The following is a 12278-nucleotide window of genomic DNA, read 5'->3' as shown; positions in this document are numbered from 1 at the left end:
ATCTTGAGCTGCATACTCTTTCTCTCTGACTTTTCTCCTGTTTATTCAAAAAACTGCTGCAATGTTTACTTTCTTAGCCTGTCATTTTAAAAATGTATCAGTTCCTTTGATTCTTCAGTGTTATTTCTTGGAGAAGACCCTGATCCTTGTCTTCAAGGCCCAATTGCAAAAACATCTTATGTGCTTTTTTATACTGTCTCAGGTATAGCCATACCAAACCATAGGGCTATTTTCCTTAATTAGTGATTATGCAAAGATTGTGTTTTATTTTCAATTTATGCAGTGTTGACCACAATTTGTGGAGAGGAGGTATGATCCTGCTGGAAGGAAGGGGAGGAAAGGGACATTTTCCTGCCAGAGGTGTGGAGGCAGGAGAGGAAAAGAGCAGCAGTGGTAGGAGTAGTCTGCTGCAGCTGTGCAGCACGGGGTGGGTGACTGCTGTGTGTACTGGAGGAGGATGGACAGGTAGAGTTGAGCAGATAAGGGGATGGTTTCTTGTAAAAAAGCAGAAGAATGGGTGAATGCTCCCAAAGCTGAGCCTGGGTCCTACTGTAGCTGAGGGTGGACCACTCAGCCACATGGTTCTTTCCCTGCCCTCCACCAGATGAATCCAGTGCCTGACAAGAGGTGCTCACAGCTTACTAAATATGGACATCTTCTTAAAAAGTGTTTTCAAAATGAGCTTCTCAAGTCATGCCAGATACACACTGTTTCGCCACAACGTACATCACTGATGTGACAGTGAAGGTGAAGTAACAGCACTTTTCCCAGTATAGAAAATGATGTAAACTTCTATCTTTGCTGCTTTTAGCTTTAGCTCCCTTTTAGCAACTACAGGCTGCATAGCACCCCGCTTCTGTTTGTGTAAGATAATATTTGCAGAGCACGTGATCTGGAGTAGTCTATAGGCCAGAGCAGAACAATACTGTCACTTGTCTTCTGTAACTCTGGATGATACAATAAATCTTGAGTGCCTTCTCAGATTTCAATTTATGGCATAAATTAGAGCAATTCAGTGACTATTCCGATATATGCCTTGCTGTCCTCAAATTACAGGGGCTGTTCTGGCAGCTGATAATAACTGAAGTGCAGAAAGAGCTTTGGCTAAGATCTGGTTTTTTCCAGTATCTTCTCAGGCAGGAAGAGAAAGAAAAGGCAGTGACAAAGATCTGCAGTGTTGCTTTTTACCACCTGGCGATTTTCTTACACATTGTGAATTCCCAGGTAGGAAATTAAGCCAGTTGTTCTGCTGTAAGAATAACTCTAAACCACAGGCAGAATCTGATTGGTGGAAGTTTGGCTTTAAGATGTGATGGATCAGGAATTTCGAGTACGTTCAGGTTTTGGAGATATAAGAGCTTATGTGCAGAGCCTGGACTACTGAGGATGAACTCTTTTCTCTGATTAGTTAAAATTATTATAGTTGGATTTGGTGTAGTTCCCGTGTATAGTTCATTTAGCCAAATTTATTTTTTGTGTTTCTGCATACATCTCATGTTTCCTATCATTAAATGTTGATATAGACAATTTTCCAGGTCAAATTCTGTCCATAGTGACTATTATAATCCTCTTCCCAATAAATGAACTTCTAGGCATTTTAAGATCCCAATCTAAGCACTGACAAGAAACCAGAGACAACTGTCAGCATTGTTAGAACCTAATCTCCAGCTTTAATAGCTCATTGGAAGCAGAGAAAGACTGGGATTTGGAGAATTTTATATAGTTATTTTTTTCCTCCACTATTAATCTGATAATCCATATAATCATTATAACATTTTTTATTTTTAAGTTGTTTTCATACACCATCTGGGAATACTGGATAAACTGGTCAAATTACAAATCTGAAAACAGGGAAACTTGCATTCTGCTTCCTACTTGCATTATCTACTTACTCTGTTAATTAGAGCACATCGATAACTGGTCTGTGCTCACATTTCTTTTTCTATGAAATGGAGATGATATCTACTCTGTAGTGATGCTGTGGGACTTTATTCATTACCAAAGCGCTTAATCTGTTTTGATTCCACAATTGGATTAGCCCAGGGGACCCTGGGCTGCAGAGGCATAAACAAATACATCTCTGGCGTACATAGGGGCGTGTGTGTGTGTGTGTGTATACACACAATAGTAGTGCATTAGGTTAGAACATCATTATAGGCACCTCAGGAACAAAAAAAAACCCACCCCAAACATAGATTTTTTTTTTCAAGAGAATATTTGAAATTAATATTTAAAAAATCGACAGGGCAAGTAGGTTATAAAGCCATGTAGGTCCTTAAAGATGAAGGGGCAGTCTAGGAGGATTTGCAAAAGCTTTCAGGTGCCTAACTCCTATGATCTTCTTCCGCTCCAGTGCCTGTGAAAGCCCGGCCGCAAATCCCAATGTCAATGCCCGTTTCAAAGTCAAACACCCGAAAGGACTGGGGTTTGCTGCAAGATCATAACCAGGCACCTCTGACCTCTGTCACACAATACGTAGCCGGCAGCCGTAAACTGCCGATAGCTCCTTTTTAAAAGGAAGAGAGGAGCCTACAGAGCCCTACTGTCATGTGAAATACCTGCGCCTGCGGATCCCCGCAGCATCCCGCGGAGCGGAGCACCGTGCGCTCCGCCCGGGGGGCGATCCCAGCCGGTCTCGGTCTCCGCCAGACTCTGCTGCCCTGTCCGCACCGCGGGCTGCCGCCGGCCGCCTCCCTCGGCCGGGGCAGGCAGCGAGACCCAGCCGCCGGGAGCAGCGACAAGCAGCTCCGGGGCGTCGCAGCTTCACCCCTACCTGCCGGCTCCGCTGGCGGCGAGGGGCAGCCTGCGGGACTCCGCCGCCCCTCGCACCCTCCCCTCGCCCGCGGGCAGACCCAGCGCGCCGCTACCCCGCACAGCTCGGAAACCGCTCCGCCATCGGAGCCACCGCAGCAGCCCCCCTCCTTCCCCGCCCCGTTACCTGCCACCCTCCCGCAGCGCTCCGCTCCCTTCCTTTCCTTTCCTCTCCTCTCCGCCGCGCCGGGCCCGGGCCCGCCCCCGCTGCCCCATTGGCTGCGCCCGGCCCAGCCCGGCCCCGCCCCGCCCGCAGGCACCACCCGCCGCCCGGGAGCGCGGTGGCCGGCCTGGCACGGGGGGTGTTATTGCCGCCGCGAGGCTGCGCGACGGCCGGTTGTGGGGGAATGCTGGTGGAGTGGGTCTGAGTCCGCGGCCATGGATGAGAAAGTTTCAGTGGCTCCGGAGCGGCCGCGGGGCTCCGGCCACGTCGGCTTCTCTTGCTCCGGCTCCTCCTCCGGCTCGGAAACTCTCTCCGAGGAGGGGGAGCCCGGCGGCGGTGTGGTGGTGGCGGCGGCCCCCGGCGGCGCGGCGGCCGCGGGGCGGTTGAGACGACGGTCGGCCGAGGAGCGGGCGAGCCCCGGCGGCCGGGCGGAGGACGATGCCTCGCTGGAGGAGCGGGATGAGGAGGTACGCGGCGCTGGGGAGGTGGCGCCTGCCTGTCCTGTCCGGAGGCGCCACGGGCGCCCCGAGAGCCCCCTCCCGGGGCGACCCGTCCGGAGTGGAGGGGTGGGGGTGTCCCTCCGCGGCGGGGGGATGGGGGGGGGGCGGCTTCGTGCTCACCTGGGCGCAGCCCCTTCGCGTCGTCTCCTTCGCTAGACCCGGCGCGTCCTTGTTTCTGCTCCCCCACGGCCGTCGGCCGTTCTGGCTGCCGGTATGGAGGGTTGGGGGGGTTTGCGTGGAGGGCTGTGTTTTCGTTTTAGGAAACGTTGCTTTTTTTTTCCCCTGCGTTGTCACCTTTGGATTGCGTTGCTCTAAAGCAAACTCTTCAGTGTCAGGCGGAAGTGATGGGCAAGCCCCTAAACTGTGCTAATCCTCTTGGGAGGGCTAATGACAGGCTGCGGGTTATGGAGTAGCTCCGTGGGTGATAGATCTGTAGCGCGATACGCGTGTTGCTCCTTCCCCTCCTAATCCCCTGCGTACGGTACCTCCTGACGGCACTCAGGGACAAAACCGAACCCCCACCATCTTACAGTAAAGTGACCCTTTTGTGCCTGAGACCGATTTTTTTCTTCTTTTCTCTCCTTCCTGTGGCTGTATGGTTTGCACTCCTTGAGGTGTTTCTTGCCCACTGACCAAGCTCATTGTTCTGCCCGGCCAATGCTTGGCTTTGCCTCTGTACACAGTCTCTTTCACGCCTCAGTTGAGTGGTTGACTTGCCCTTTGTTGCGGCCAACTTTTAAATTCGCTCTTAGGTGATGTTTCTTTATTCTGTGCCTTCTTGAGCCTGGAGATGCAAAGGCCTTGGGGTTGTTGTTTTTTTTGTGTTTCGTGGTGGTGTTTTTTTTTTAAACTAGCATTTTTAAAGGAATACCTGTGGAGTGCTGGCTGAAGTTACTTGCAACTAGTAAAGCTGTGTTTGGTTGCCAGGAGTGTTTCCCTCCACAGTAATGGCTGTTCATGTAGCTCCTGGTTTTCTCCTTCATTCCCTGGTGCCTCCTCTATTGAATAGATCCAATTGTACGGTGAAGTGGATCTAAATACAACTTTCTCTATGCCCTTTTATTTAAATAATCAAACCTGGACAAAGTTCCTGGTCTGTTTCACCTGCATAAGCCCACAAAGGGTGGAATGTATTTACAGCAAAGTACGTTTATGATAATAGTAGAATTAATGTGAATATGTATACACATTAAAAAAAAATTAATAGAGATGTGAACTTGCATTATTCGCTGAACTGAGTAGAAGCTCTGTAGCCACTGCTAGCTTGGTGTTCACTGGTATGCAATTAATATATCCTGCTCTCAGTGGGTCTTGTAGGTATGGGTTGTGCTTACCACAACTCTGTGGTGTCTGGCTGGTTTGGTGCTCAGTTGGTAAGGCTGCAAAATGCTGTGTAGAAATACACAAAGGCTGGCTGTTTAGGTAGCTGAACTCACAGCACCTGGCAGACCAGTTGACTTCTGTTTAAGGCTCGTTATTTCAGTGTGTGCTTTGGAAGTGAATTATAGGCACCTTTTGAAATGGAAGTATAGGCCAGGTAAGCCCAAGGAGAACTCGTTGATGCTTGAAATTCTGTGTGGGCAATCTGATACCTCACCTGCAGCTGGTAATTCTACAAGATCCTAGCATAACGTTATTTTAATGTGGTAGGAATGCTTTCCCCTTTATTCCTCTCTGCTAGATGCCTTCATTGTCTGAAACCTGTCTTTTTTGTCTGTGTGTGTCTTATGCTTTGGTTTTGCCCATCCTTCCATTTTGGTGTAGTAAGTGCTTGCAGCTGAACTCCTGCCTACCTGCAAAGCCACCTGACAAATCCACCTGTGTAATCATCACTTTTTGTGCAAGGACAAGGGAATGCATTAGAGTACAGAAATAAGTGAATGCACATTAATTTAAAACTGAGAGACCAGCTATGTTACTTGCACACTGAAACCTTTAAGGGTAGTGGGAAAAGGCAAGATGAAAGTCCGAGACAAACACGCATATAATTTCAGGCTTTATGTGCTGGCTGCCACAAGTGTAACATTGAGAGAAGTGCTTGAAGATACCATTTTCACATTGACATCCCATCTAATTACTGCCAAATAATGAAAAATTCTATGTTCTCTGCAGTATTCGTTCTCTGAGTTCTTTTGGTTTTATGGATCCTCAGTGTTTGATTCTGCTTTTGCAGGCTTAATTTCTCTTGCCCTGTCCTTGTTCCTGCTTGTAACCCAGCAGGATTGAATCTGTTGTCATGGCTTTAGACAGCAGCGAAACAGATTGTCCTGATACCTTCTCTTGCTGCTACTTTAGCTGTCTGTAAATTCTTCAAAGCCATGACATAAAAAAATTTCAAATGAACTCTATAAATGGGTGATTGGGAAGCATGCATGTATTCTCATACACGTTACTACTCCATGTGGTATCCCAGCAGAACTATTTATTCTCCCGTGACATTGTATACAACATACTTGACAACTCTGATCTTGTCTCCTTCTAGACCTCTTCTTTAGACTAAACAACCTCAGTGGCTTTAATCTTCACTTACAGAATATGTTTCTAGACATGTGATCGTTCTCACTGTTGCTGTCTTACGGACTCTTTCCAGCTGGTCACGTATGTCTTAAAGCATAACATCAAAAACCAGGATGCCATACTTGGATTCAGGTCTTGCCAGAGCTGAATAAAACAGAAGGATTTTTACTTCAGAGGTCTGTATTGTGTCCATAACTCTGACTGCTCTTTCGCCAGCCGTTAGGAGTTTTCTGTCTTTCTTAAGAACATTGTGAACACTTCTACTCTACCGAAAAGAAGCATTCACCTCCCCAGCTCCATGAAGAAAACACTGCTTCACTTAGGGTAGCGCAGCTTCTTTTATGTCTCAGTTTTCTGAGTAGCATGCTTGGAAGAGTTAATTTCTGGAGGCAAATGGGGAAGGGAGTCTCGAGGTAGGAAGAGAAGGCACATAATTTCTTTTTAAAAATATTAAATAACAAAAACAAGCCCATACCAGTCTCATTTCATGTAAGCAAGAACAAATGGTAGTTTACAAGATTATAGCCATCAGTTACTGAAGTGTTTTTCATGTCTTACTGTGGGATGTTTGAAACATGAAAATTAAACATGGCTTTAGCTTCATGAGGGAAGTGCTTCGCTTCTGGAACATCAGTGCTGTGGATAGCAAACACCTGAACCTCAAAAGAATTAAAGCAGTTTATTTAGCGGTGCGTTTGCAAGGCGCGTGGCTAACTGCTGACAGAAGCAGTCGGGATGGGATTGCGTGGTGAAGGGTGCCCAAAGCAAACACTGTGTGGAGGGTGGCTCACAACTTTCCTAACACAGGGAGGTTGTTTAGGTTGTTTTTTTCTTTTTTTCCAAGGATTATTCTCTGTTATCTTTAGAGCTCTTCTTGGGAAGAGTGTTCCTCAGAGTGCTTTCCAGGCTGTTAAGGGGAAAGTTAAAGCTGAACAACAGTGTGTTTTCTGTTGTAATCTGGCTGCATCTACAATCTGTGGGTAGTCAGTACCAGAACAGGATTACTGGAGAAAAGATAAATGCAAAAAAAAATCAAGATTTTCCCATTTTCCTTTCTCTTTTCATTTCTGTCTTCTCTACACTAGTCTCCCTTTTGGCAAAAAGAAAGTGACTGTGAAAAGGAAACCTGTTTTATAAGGTTTATTGAGGCAAATGGTGCCAAATGTCATTGGCTGCATTAGTTTCTTTCACTCATAATGTTTTACAGTCTTTCAGACAAACATGGGATATGCTTTTTTATGGTGGTTTTGAAACCTGAGTCAGTGTTGTACAGGACAGGCGAGAGCTCACTTGGGTTAATCTTTTTTTTTTTTTTAAAAGAGGATGAAGGCAAGCTATGAATTACTTGCCGACATCAGTAATCTCAGGGATCTGAAGGTTAAATTTGTGTGTCTTGGAGTTGACTGTCTTTTCCATCTCAGTCAGCTGACATACTGAAAGAGCTTATCTTTCTACAAACCTTGTCATAGTAACCAGGAGTACTCTTTGCTTACCAGAGCAGAGTGGCAAACTAGGAAGCATCAGCATCAATGCTACTTTGCCACAGAGCATGGCTGTCTTGGTCTGAAATCCAAAAGCCACTGTCTTCTGAATTACTATAGTGAGTTTTCATTATTTTTGATGCTTAAAAAAACCCTAATGACTAACAAAACCACCCCCACAAGAAAAGGACGATATTTTTTTCTCAAATAATGTCAGTTCTTGCTCTGTAAATTAAATGCTTGGGACTGAAGTGGCTATGAGAGTTGGTAAGACTTGATCCTACGTTGAAAATATGATGAGCACTGTAAAAAAGACGATTGCTGATGAAAAATGTCCACTGACCTTTGAAGTTGATTATTCTATGCTTTCTCCCGATCTCTAGTTGATGCATACCCTGCATTAAAAAAGATACTTCACTGCATAGAGTGAGAAGTACAAAAGGTTTTTCTGTTGCTGCTAACTCTCTGCTTGAATCTGGATTCTTGCTGTTTATGTTACAATCTGTTGTGGCTTCAGGGGGACTGTATGGTGAGAATTAATTACTGGGAATCTAAGATTCTGTCATGAAAGTACTCGTAGCAAGGTGAACAGGGCGGTAAAGAACGCATTGCTGTAAAAGCTGCTCTTTCACACATTTGTCCTTAAGCATATGCCTGCTAGAGAGCTACAGTACCTCCAGTATTACAGATTGTCTGCCAGATCTTCACCCTAAAAAAACCTGTAGTGTAATTTGGGGGAGGGGTGAAAATCAAAGTGGTTTGGGATAAAGTAAGCAGAGAATGTGTGAAGTGGTAGCAGTGTTTACGTGTGCATTCATGTACAATAGAGATGGTGGTAGTGCTGCCAAAATGTCCCTGCGACCTGACTAGTAGCAATGTTTTTGTTACCATTCTCTTTGCCCTCCTGCTTGTCCCACTGAAGTACTAACCATGGGACAGGCTTTGACTGTGTGGGAGTTATCACAGGTTTTTCTTCTAATGGTTTCAGACTTTCTTGTCTCTGACAGTGATGGATCATTCCCTGTTGTAGCACACCCTGAATGTTACAGCTACCTAGAGATGGATTGCTTAATTGCTAGAGTGTGATCCTTAGATCATACTAAGGGATAGTAATGCAGTCATAATGTATAGTTCTCAGGGTTAAAACGATCGCAGTGAGATTAAATAAACACTCATCTTGCCTAGAGCAGCCACAAACCTGTTCTTGTGTCACACAAGCCAGAGGAACTGCATTGCTTTTTTTTTTTAGATATCCTTGTGATAAGTGACCTATGAAGTCAAATACTTCAGGTTTGTGGGGCTGCTCAACAGTCATGTAAAACACTTTCTTGATTTACTTTTAGTAAGTTTGTCTCCTCCTTTAAATTTTCTGTGTGCAGAACAGGCCTTTAAGGTTTGTGCTGATATGTACCCTTATTATCTCTGAAGTACTCTAGGGTAAGGAGACAGGCATGGTCAAGTTGTTTTATCTAACATAGCTGTGTGTTGTTGCCTGATGTTTTAGAGTATCTGCCTAACAGTAATATTTGCAGCACTCTGGAGCTTATTTTCAAGACATTTTGTGGGTATAAATAAGCCTGTAACTAGAGCATCTCCCTTCTCCCTTGGAATAAGTGAGAGCTGAAGAAGCAGAATCATGCATTGAGTTGCATATATATTTTAATATGCCAGAACTATTTAGATACTTAAAATCCTCCTGGAAGGAGGTAGATGAGGACCTGATAATTACAGTTTTCAAACCAAAATTTGAATGCATTTGCAAAAATGGTTAGGTGGGCCTCTTGCACACTTTAAAATTTACGGGCAAGAGTGTGTAGACCTGAGACTAATCTTCAGGATCCCTTAGTATCAGTAGATTCAACTGAGAAATCAGATGCAGGGAAACATCATTTCTGAAAAGCTGCCGCTCTGTGGAAGGAGGAGACCTAAGTCCAGTGTAGTCTGCTGCCTTTGACAACACGTGGGCTAGATAGATGTAAGCTCCTTTGAACTGTCAGTATATGTGACAATGTCATGCTGCTCTTGTACTATGAGGAGGCTCCATATGATGGATCAGCTCTGCTAGCAGTAACAGCTTGTGTAAAGTTGAGTTTACACAAAGGGATAAGCGTCCTAAGACTTGAGGCATAAAATATGTCAAGTGCAGCTCAGATGAGAAGATCCTCAAGCTAGTAAACTGAACAGCTGGATAGCCTTTTACTGTGACAGTCCGTTTAATGGGGTAGCTTTCTTGTGTGCCTCTACATTGAGAGAAATACCATTTTTTTAATAGCTTGGTAAGTGAAAGAAGAAAGGGTGATTAAAATTATTTTTCTTTTGTTTCTGGTTTTGGGTGTTTTTCATATGGTACAAAGTACAGTGGCATACAACCTTGTGTTGGGAGCCACTACAGTATCACAAGCATTACTGTACATGCTATTGCTAAGCTGCTTTAAAAACTGTGATATGGGCTTCAAGTAGTCTGCAGTCCATCCCTGCTCACCCTTAAACTCTTAATTGTTTGTTGCATCAGCCTTTGGATTTGTGGGGGGTTTTTTCCACCTCTTGCAGATGAGAAGACTTTCTTTCAAATGTTCTGAAAGAAAGTTTTAATAGTTGGATTTTAAGATGTGTGACTGATGAGAAGCTTGTGCTTCAAGTAACGAAATGCTGGTCGCTCTTTGTGCAGTGGTAGAGGGGAAGGAGAATAATGTGGGTACTGGAGAACATGCTAGCTGAAAAGATGAAAAACAAGGGAGTGAGGACAAACAAGTTCTGCATTGAAATCAAGCCAGGAGGTTATCTTAGCTTTTGGTTTACTGAGCCAAGGTAAGTTTTGCTTATCCCTTCATAGCTGAAAGAGATGTTCTCATCAAACTTCCCAGTTGGAAGATGGTCCTGCTCCAGCCAGGGAGCAGTGGGGTAAATGCCTTGTCCTTCTGTACAGATGTAACTAGGCTGGTGAATTTGTGCCATTCTGAGGTGTATGTCAAGGATTCAAGTATGCTTAAGTGTGAGTAGCCTCATAGGCCTTGCACCAGCTTTCTTTGCTGAGTGCCCCTACATTTTAAGTGAGAATCAGGTATGAATGTAATACTTTTTTTTTCCTTTCTGTCTTGCATTAGAAAAAGAGAAAATTGTTTTTCTTTTCTGATCAAACAGCTTGGGAAATGACTTTCAGGAGAAGCAAAAAAAGAAAGGAACCATGTGCAAGATACAAAAACCTCTTCCAAAATTAGGTGCAAGTGAAAATAACTGATTATAGGGTGACAACCTGTATAGTCAAGAAAGATGAATTCCCTGTTGCCTGGCAGAGAAACTTGTTTGTTAGATGCATTTTGCAGTGTTTTATTGTAACAACTGTGTGTGTCTCAATATATCCTTTTTATTTATTTTCTTATAATTCCTAGAGGGTAGTGCTTAAATTCTAAATAGCAAAATTCCTTTGTGAGACCATGCTGGTGGAACTGTATAATTAATTGCACCTGGACTATTGATGATCCCAGTGGTTTTTAATAGCCTTGCAATCCTGAAGAAGAGAGTTGTGGGTGAATGGAGCAGATGAACTGCTACACTAAACTGCTAATTTGATTTTCATTGTTACCTCAGGAAACTTTTACTTGAATGTAATAATGCTGTAGCTATGGCTCCATGGATGCTTTCATTGTAAGGCTGTTATTCAGGCCATATAACAAAAATCTCAGATGTCATTCATGCTGTGCTTCGAATTTTGTGCATAGTACATGACAGGGAAGGGCAGGGTGGCTTGTGCCTGACACATTTTGATCTGAGCTAGGTAACAGAATAGTTTGTTTACAGAGAGTAAACCTTTAGCTCAATGGGGTCTTTATGGTTTTGATAAGTAGATGGGCTAATGTAAACCTTTTCATGTGCATTAACGTGTTATCAGAGGTTCCTTCTTCCTGTTTGTTCAAATTCAAATACTGGTGGTGGTAACACATTACACCACTGGAGGACATGTTCCCAAGTTAAAGATGCCATTGATTACCTTGGAACAGCTCTGCAGCAACCAGAGCACTGCATATTGAATTGTCTGTACCTAATTTTAGAAGATGTGGGTCTAAATTACGGACTGATTAGCTGAAAGAGCAAGGAGGTAAACATGGGTATGTCACTTATTGGACATTTCAGAGCATCGACTTCCTTCAGTTTGGTAGGCTCAGGGTTGCACTGAATTCTGCTGGCAGGGAATATGTACGTGCACACTGAGGTCAGGTATTTTGTTGGATGGCGTCTGGCCTTCTCAGAAAGAAGACGTGAGTTAAAGAATACCAATAGCGGTTTGCAATGCTGTTGCTCTTTGCTGAGTGTTACCTTCCCTCCTGGCACCTGTCTTTATGATCTCCCCTTGTTTGCCTCCATCCAAACTCAGCGTGCTTAGGTTTAAATTCTCATCAAAGCTAATGATGAGTGGCTGAAAATTGAAGCAATGGATACTTTAAAGGTTACATTCAGAGAGCAGTGGTCCTACTGTTAAAGTAGGAGAGTCAGAGGTAGGATAAGGACCTGGAAGGAGGAGAGCAATTTGGTTAAGGCGTAATGATATGCACTAGGAGAAAACTTTCATGTAGTGTCGGATAACCTTTATGCTTCTAGCTGTGTTACTGCTATCTTTGTGTTAACAGGGCCATTAGACACAAAATTACAGGAGGAGTACATTAAAAATACGTAAAAACTGAAATCCATGCCATCAGGCACCTTAGGTGTAAGCTTGTTTGAGGGTGAGGAAAAGAGGTACACCTGAAATGTGTTATGTTGGTAACAGCTCAAACAGCTGGGAGGTGCAAGCCCTGCATTACCTCACCT

At 44.3% G+C, this 12278-nt stretch overlaps 1 protein-coding gene across 1 annotated transcript in view; it reads left to right on the top strand.

Annotated features, from left to right (window-relative positions):
• Positions 1-3189: 3189 nt before the first annotated feature.
• MAST4 (microtubule associated serine/threonine kinase family member 4) overlaps positions 3190-12278 on the top strand; it is a gene marked incomplete at its 5' end in the record, with an annotated part of 274408 nt that continues 265319 nt past the window's right edge. Inside the window, one exon of the mRNA XM_084278039.1 lies at positions 3190-3441. Coding sequence (XP_084134165.1) covers positions 3190-3441 — 252 coding nt within the window. The remainder of the gene's footprint in view (positions 3442-12278) is intronic.

Source organism: Gallinula chloropus (assembly GCF_964237585.1).
Source record: "Gallinula chloropus genome assembly, chromosome: Z".
NCBI classification, from domain to species: domain Eukaryota; kingdom Metazoa; phylum Chordata; class Aves; order Gruiformes; family Rallidae; genus Gallinula; species Gallinula chloropus.
The sequence above is the reverse complement of the archived record's forward strand: the minus strand, read 5'-3'. Positions and strand labels throughout refer to the sequence as shown.